This window comes from Thunnus albacares, chromosome 1, assembly GCF_914725855.1.
Source record: "Thunnus albacares chromosome 1, fThuAlb1.1, whole genome shotgun sequence".
In the NCBI taxonomy this organism is placed as follows: Eukaryota; Metazoa; Chordata; class Actinopteri; order Scombriformes; family Scombridae; genus Thunnus; species Thunnus albacares.
The window spans coordinates 15,148,250-15,156,786 of record NC_058106.1 but is presented as its reverse complement, the minus strand read 5'-3'; the positions used below and the strand labels follow the sequence as shown (position 1 = coordinate 15,156,786).

The 8,537-nt window shown below is 39.1% G+C and overlaps 2 protein-coding genes across 2 annotated transcripts; both read right to left on the bottom strand.

Moving 5' to 3' along the window:
- Window positions 1-596: 596 nt before the first annotated feature.
- si:dkey-148a17.6 (uncharacterized protein LOC108190685 homolog) lies at window positions 597-3,873 on the bottom strand. The gene has a single exon (XM_044360560.1). The coding sequence runs from the start codon at window positions 3,644-3,646 to the stop codon at window positions 2,603-2,605; it is 1,044 nt and encodes a 347-aa protein (XP_044216495.1). The 5' UTR covers window positions 3,647-3,873; the 3' UTR covers window positions 597-2,602.
- A 631-nt stretch (window positions 3,874-4,504) lies between these two features.
- LOC122988317 (leukotriene B4 receptor 1-like) lies at window positions 4,505-7,351 on the bottom strand. The gene has a single exon (XM_044360548.1). The coding sequence runs from the start codon at window positions 5,876-5,878 to the stop codon at window positions 4,835-4,837; it is 1,044 nt and encodes a 347-aa protein (XP_044216483.1). The 5' UTR covers window positions 5,879-7,351; the 3' UTR covers window positions 4,505-4,834.
- Window positions 7,352-8,537: the final 1,186 nt, after the last annotated feature.

The following is an 8,537-nucleotide window of genomic DNA, read 5'->3' as shown; positions in this document are numbered from 1 at the left end:
AGTTCTTCCTCTGAGGTAGAAGCAAAAACAGTGAACTTCAGGCTAAGATTCGTGGCTCAGTTATCCTCTTGGCAGGTCTCATCCTAGTTTGGGCTTTTAGCTGGAGGACAAATAGGATACATTCAAAGGGATTACAGTGTTGCAAACACAGAAAATTGGTGATTTGCATTACGAGATAATGTTATCAATCTGCACATCTTCATGAAAGAGATCCTTTATGACGGCATTTATGATAATAATAATGCCTTGCTCAAAAACCTAAACCCATTCAGACCATAAAGGACAACATGTTAATTCGAGTAAATGGCTTTATAACAGTACATAAGCATATTGCGGGATTGTACTCATTATGAAAGGCAGCAGAGACATTTGGCACATGCCGCACTGCTGATGCTGTCTCATGCACTCAGTGCTTCCTCATTCTGTGAGAAAAGGTCTAGCATGTCTCAGAGTCAGCTATGCTTTCGTGTGTGATCTCGCCTGACACGTAATTTTTTTGTCACACCCTTTGCTCTCTGTAATTTTCCACTCACTAACATTCAAAGTCTTCAACAAGGTGAACTGCTGTGTCACAAATGGTTTATTCAACACTCTGTTTGAATCATTATCACAATGAGCCATCTCCTAGTATTTAACACGATATACAATTGACATCCCTTGAGAATGTCAACACTATGGACATTTCTTCCAGATGTTTATGACCTTTGTTCACAGCTGGACATTTGAACTGTCTTGTCTATGTATGTTAAGAGCCACGTTCAGTCTACTTTGAGCTGAAAGGACATGAGCCACGGTTATTGAATATTAAAATATGTGTCAGCCTGAGATAGTTTAAAGTTTTGTCAATGTTACCGAGTCAAGTGCAAATTTAAATTCTACTTATGTTTGAGAAATTGTAGTATATTATAAATACACATAATTGGCACATAATTATACATAGTTGTATCATGCTGTAATACATTCAAATCATTTGCATAGCTAATGACAATGTGGTAATAGTTAGTGGTATAAAATCTATGATAATAATAACAAATATAACCACAAAGCACTATGTGATAACACCCCCATGACACTGTCTGCTCAGAAGGTGAACGTAAGCAGCAGCAGCACACTTATTGGGAACTCACTTGGGAAACTCCCTGTTAGATTCTCTCATTGTCAGAAGCAAGATCCATTCACAGTGGCATAACATGCATGTTTATATACTTTATAAGAACAAGCTAATGGGGGCCGATTCATGGACCAAAATTTGGTCAAATTTGCAAAATGGATGGAAATACTCTTTGTTGGTTCCTTCCACAAATGCTCTTGAGCATAACATGGCACTAAAACCTCAACGGCTCAAGTGCAGATGCTCAGTGCCAACACACAGGTTATAAATGTTTGTAAGGTATATGAAGCCAGGCAGTGCTGAAAAAAAGAATATGTACCTTGAGATATAAAATAAGAATTAAGACGTGGAAAAGTGAAATAAGAATATATATTATCCATAAGTGAAAGCACAGTGCTGACATTGCTAGTTGAGTCAATTGGTGAGGGCAACTTTTGTGCCATCATGGCAACAGACAATTTCAGCATGCCGTGATAGGAGTACTTTATAAATATCCAACCGACATATGCATTTAAAAATATCAGCAAATAAGCTGACATGAAACTCTCTTGCTTAAATGTGTGGGTTTGAGTTTTATAAGACTGTGGCAAACATTAAGACATGATTCCGCTTTTTGTGCTCAACAGAGGGAACATGCATCTCTTCATTTTGCAATCTTCACATTGAGAGAGGAAGTTGAAAGCATGACTGTTGTCTGTAGTGAGATACCAAGACAATTGTTGCCATAGCTAATTTGTCATGGGTGAAAAACATTTTTACAATAGTAATATTCTTAAACATTTTCATAACATTAAAAAAAAAACTGCATTTGGTGAGTTGAGCACATTTTTTGTTAACCGACTTAATGGTCTCACAATTATATCAATACTGTTTCGGAGATGTTAGAGTTCCCCAAGACAGAACGAGACAGCAAGATTGGAAAAAGTCTTGTTTCCATCATGACAGCCAATGACATAATAGCATATATTATATATTGTATAAAATCTAAATAGTGGCTCCTTCCTACTGTCCTCGATCTAATCATGTACCCACACATACAGGGAGTTAAAAAAAAATTAAAGAGTCAATAATCAAATAAATACAAATTCCCTTTGTTGGCATCAACTGTATTTTTTTTTTTACAAAAACTTGTCTTATGTATATACTATTATTTGTTGTACTATTTATCAATACTACATGGTACAAAGTAAAGGAAAAGTAAAGTAGATCAAGTTTACACCAATACATATTTATAAATATATTTTCTATTGTCACTATTAAAAAGACACAGTAAACACTTTACAGAGTTGAACAAATACCTCACAGACAAACTGACATCCTGATCATCTGTGTTGTAATTTGATATAAAATGAGCTTCATTTCAGACAAAGAAACCAAAAAATACATACAATATACACAAGAATATACTGTTTATATACATGCAAACACATACACAATTGATTTTCAGTATTAGGATGGGTTGTTTTCACACATTTCTATTTATATGTCCATTTAGTCTTTTAACTCAGACAGACACTGGGAACTATTGGTCTGATTGCTTTGTCTCTTGGACACAAAGGACAACTCTCTGTTGCCCTCACCTGGGGAGGTGCTGGAGATGTGGCGGAAGAGCTTCTGGATGCCGGTGTCACGCAGGGAGCTCCGGAAGGAGCGAGCTGCAAACATGTAGAGAATGGGGTTAACAGTGCTGCTGATGAAGACCATGGCTCCAGCGATGAAGGTCATGGTTTCCCTGACACTGTCCAGGCTTTTTGCTGTATTGGGGTAGGACTTCTCAATGCCCAGCTGGATGAGTGAGAGGATATTTCCTATGTGATGAGGTGTCCAACAAATGGCAAACACCACCACCACACTGGCGATCAAGACCGTAGACTTGCGCTTAGACTTGAAGGTCATCTGAGTAATTCGGCTGCACAGGCAGCCATAGCAGACCACCAGGATGGAGAAGGGTAAGATGTAGCCAACCAGTGTTTCGAGCAGCACACACACCAGCTCCTGGGTCGGCGACTTGAACTCCCTGTAGAGACAATGGTCCTCGCCAGATATGTTCCCTATAACCTGGGTTGGGATGACAGGTGTGCTGAACAAGAAGGCCGCAGTCCACAGGGCCAGCAGTACTTTACTCAGTGCTTTTTTTCTCTTCCAGTCAGCTGAGGCAAAGGGATAACGCACAGCAACAAAACGCTCCACACTCATGAGAGTAATGAGGAAAACACTGCTGTACATACAGGCGTTGATCACGAACACCATGGCTTTGCAGGTGGCTTCCCCAAACACCCACGAGCGGGCCAGGGAGTAGATCCACACAGGCAGGGTGATGAGGACAAGCAGGTCTGCAACAGCCAGATGCAGGATGAGCAACACAGTGTGGGAACGCTGCTTGATGTGTCTCAGGATAGTCCAGATCACCAGCAGGTTCCCCGGAGCCCCAACCAGGAACGACAGGCCCAGGATCACACAAGCCACTGCTGTCCCACCGTCAAACTCCTCAGGAGCCATTTCCTCTGAAGAAGACAGCTTAGCCGAGTGGTTCATGGTACAAGTGTATGTGCTGACAGTGGTGTCTGCATGAAAAGAAAAACAAAGTGCTGCACAAGCAAGTCTTCACTTCCCTTTAAGCATAGACAGGGTTTCCTCACAGGGCTATTTCAGAGTCAGGGAGGTGATTCATGCATGCGCCATAGGTTCATTTTTCATCTCAGGTCATAGTTAAGGGTAATAAAGTTGAACCAGTTGGTTTGGAAAAGAAGTCAAAGAAATATCTACCAAGTAGAATGAATGAATGAATGAAATGACCTGTGACAGCAGATGTGCATCGGTGGAACTTCCATGATAAAACTGTGAATTCATGTTAGATGGAAAAATTTGTAATTACCAGGTTATAAATTATTTCAATAAACTGAAATGGGATTGTCCATCAAGGTGCTTGTCATAAAGGTACTGTAAACCTAAAATGGCTCTGAAATTGTGAAAATGAAATGTGATTATACTAAATTCACAGAGGGTGAAAAGATCTGTTATGTAAAGAAGCACTATGAGGAACCTTTAAGAATATAATGACTCTCTGTACCAGGAAACAAGCTTTTAGGGGTGAATGCTATTCAAATGTTTGCAAATTTTGTGATGATGACAGTCATACTGTAAAAAAACATCCCCAATTTGTGTCTGAATATTTGACTCAAAATGGATGACAGTTAGTTTGCAACACTCTGGCCACTGACATGGACACTAGCAAACGAATGACCAAAGTCTGTAGTAAATATGTTTAGGGTGAACAATTGCTCCATCAAATGTTTGGCACATTTGCTTGAAAAATGATTTATACAATTAATTGATTATCAAATCTGTTAACAGATCAATTTCCTGTAGATTGATTGATTAATCCAATCATTTCAGCTCTATATCATAGACAAAGCACAATACACAATATTGGAGCAAAACATAAACTTTAAACTTCTCAGTATTTAAAAAAACAACAATAGATTATTATCAGCATAACAATCACAATCATATGTTTGCTTGCATTGACATCCAAGGTGAAACTGAGACAAGGGTGGGAAGGAATGGTATTTGAATGATATGAATAGCAACACATATCCAAATCTCTGCTGTCAGCACTCTTTTACAACATAAAGGTTTTTGTAATTATCTGAGGTAAAGCTGAGAGAAAATAAAACAGATGTATTTGCTTCCCTATTCCTTTTTTTATCGCAATTTACATTTTCACATCAGCACCATTTCAGTGCTTGTTTCACGGTCAGACATCAGCTCTACCTGTGTATTTGCTGCCCTCTGGCCTGTCTGATGTTGTACTACCAGTTCCCTGAGTTTGTTAGCATGAGTTGCTATTTCCTGGAACAGCCTGACCAGTCGGGACTCCTCGAGACTCCCTTGTAAATTTCTCGCAAAGAACGCGTATAATACAGGATTGACTGAACTGCTAATGAAAACAAGAGCACCAGAACTATAAACAATACTCTTGTGCACACACTCGTGTTCTGTGTCTGTCCCTAGGATGCAAACCAGATCAACAATGTTGATAATATGGTAAGGCAACCAGCACAGAGTGAAGGCTATCACCACAGTGTGGACAAGAACCATGGATTTCTGTTTGGAGTTGAAACACATTTTTCTGAGCCGTGCAGCTACTAGACAATAACAGATACTAAGAATGATAAAAGGGACAACAAAGCCTCCCAAGGTCTCCAGGCATAAGAGGATGATCACTTCAGTCACAGAGCGGAACTCCCTGGAAAAACATTGATCATTGCCATCAGTTTCATCCAAAGGATTGATCAGTAAAGCAGGCAGTCCTAGAAGAAAGGCAAGGAGCCACAAAAAAACAAGACATCGGTTCATAATGCTTGTGATCTTCCAGCGCATCATCACAAATGGGTGACAAATGGCTAGAAAGCGCTCCACACTCATAAGAGTTATGAAGAAGATGCTGCTGAACATGCATGCATTGACAATGTACATTAAGATGTTGCAAAAAGCCTCTCCAAACACCCAGGTGTACACCAGAGAGTAGATCCACAGGGGCAAGGTGATGAGGACCAGCAGGTCTGCAGCTGCCAGGTGCAAGATGAGCACTACAGTGTGGGAACGCTGCCTGACGTGTCTCAGGATAGTCCAGATCACCAGCAGGTTCCCGGGAGCCCCAATCAGGAAAGACAGGCTGAGGATCACACAAGCCACTGCTGTTCCAACGTCAAACTCCTCAAGATCCATATCCTCTAAAGAAGAAATCTCAGTCGAGTGGTTCATGGTGCAAGTGCTGACAGTGGTGTCTGCGTGAAGAGAAAAAACACAAAGTGCTGTACAAGCAAGTTTTCACTTCCCTTTATGGATAAATTGTAAAGGAAGACGATTTCTCACAGGACCATTCAAGGGTCAATTATGTGATTTCATATATGTGTCATAGGTCCTTCACTGTCGGGAAGGACAAGCCCAGGAAACTGATGAACTTACTGCAAACTGCTGATTAAACCTATTGCATTCTTTGTAGTGGACAAGTTGTTTTGTGAGCTGGAGGTATTTAAGTCAAGTCAAATTTATTTATATAGTGCCAAATCACAACAGAAGTTATCTCAGGGCACTTTTCACATAGAGCAGGTCTAGACTGTACTCTTTAGTTTGTTCAAGAGAAAATTCAGGGATGTTTGGAACTTTAACTATTGTCTTTTATAAAACAGAACATGTCAGAATGTCTAAGTATATAAATATATTTGATTGCCTTGTAATGGTTTACTTTGCACGGAAAGAAGTCAAAGATCTTTTATAGTTCCCTTATCCAAATCATTGGCTCCAGTGGTGTCTCAATATCCTGACAGAATGGGCTGTTTTACTTTTTTGTAGTTTTATGAAGGTTGACATCTAGTGTCATGTCCATTTCTGACAAATTCTGGTCCAGAATGCATATCACAAAAAATCTTGTTAATAGTAGGCTGGTTTTGTTTGCTCCAGCATTTGCTAGAAAAGAACATTTTTCATAACAATTGAATTTTGTGCTTGGAATTGTATCCAACTTACAGAGACCGCAGCTCTACAGTACTCAAGATATTATGATATCAAATACAAAAATTCACTTTAAAGCAGACTGTCTTTCTCATCGTCAGCAGATATTGACCACCCTACCTGTGCTCGAGAAATAAACATGAATATGTGTAACAGAAGACAGTAAATGGACTAATCACATTACCTACTGACATAGACCAGTTGAAGTGAAAGGAACGCAGGAATCAGTGTCGAAACTAGGGAGATATCTAATTTTTACAGTGTTTACAACCTTTACATTTTCATTTATCGCAACGCTCCCACACACCTTAACTTTGGACTCGTAAACTCGAATTACAGTATTGATGGCAACCATTTGAATAGTTAATTATTACCATCTCCTGTAGCCATGATTGACACAGTCAGAACTACTCCTGAGCCCAGAATGCTGGATGGAATATTTTAAATAATATGCAGTATGTTGAACAAGCTATTGTCCTACATTGTCTTTGACTTTCACAATTCTCTTGTATTTCTGAATGATACAGTCTTAAATGAGTCTTAACCTTGTTTCCTTTCATCCCATGTTGGTAAGGAAATGTTTGAAGTATTGTTACTTTCCTAATAACCTCCTTCCATTGCCCTGTAAAATAAATACCACTCCCTACCATCGTTTTATGTCATTACTTAAAACGCTCCATATGCACCGTGACAATGCAAGCGCTCATTTTTAGAAAGAAAGTAAAACTGATTTCAAGACTTGTGCAATGTTTCCCTGTATGCTCCCATCCATTTTGGTAAAGATAAAAGATGAAGTCAGAGAAGCGGTTGAAGCTTCCGCTTTCATTTTGATAATTTCTGTTCCTCAGTAGAGCAATTTGTGTCTCTCTTGAAAAATAGTCAACAGTTTATGGTTTAGTTGCTGTATGTCAGCTCCATCTATTGTTCACATTGTACATGTTTTGCAGTGGAATGTAGTTTGCTTAGCTGGTTACGTGGCTAAAAGAGACGACTTCATGGTTTACAAACCTAATTTCACCGTGAATTCTAAAGAGCAAATCAACACCAAGTCACCTGTGCTCCTGCACTGCTTTCTGAGATATGAAACCTTCAAGCATGTTTCCTGTCTGGTCACAACCCAATTGGTAATGTCACAGCAGGTGTTCTGCCTTTGACTAATGGCTGATAAAAAAACATTTGCTATGACACTTTTTTCTTTACGTCTTATTTTTGACAAATGAGATGTAATTTAATGTTGAGGGCACACATATAGAGAGTATTTAAGAACTTAGTGTTGAAGCGAAAGTCCAAAAAAAAAGCCACATTTTTTGGATTCAAAGATATGTTATAATTTCAGGATGGGCAGTGGGGTCATCGTCCATGAAAACAAAATAAAATGAGGCACTTAAAAATAGATATAAATAGATAAAAAAGGATAAATATATAAATCCAACCGTTTCATTAACACCTCTGACTGACAACCAAAACCACTCACAGCAGGCATTTTGACTTGTTATGGCAGCAAACACAGGTGTAACTAATAACATTAATGACAGCCATATCCAATTTGAGTGCCCCAGTAAATGAGACAGCATGCATAAAAGCACTGGACCTAGAACACATAAATAAAACCATTAATGTCATTAATAACACCTGCGCCTTTCCTGCAATTACGAGTCAAAATAGCTGCTGTGAAAAAGGTCGTTCCTGATATTTAATGCAGAACTACTGTACTACAGTACATTACAATGTACAAGGTTCCTGTTTTTTTAAAATGTCATCTGTGTGCTAAATACTGCGTGTACAGTGTTGTGTGTGCGAATACAGTGTACAGTGAGTCTTTATAGATGGAGGTCACTGCTGGGTCCTAAAGTCCTCACCTATGGCAACAAGTGCAGCATAACAGAATATTTATGCTGTGCGAGTTTTC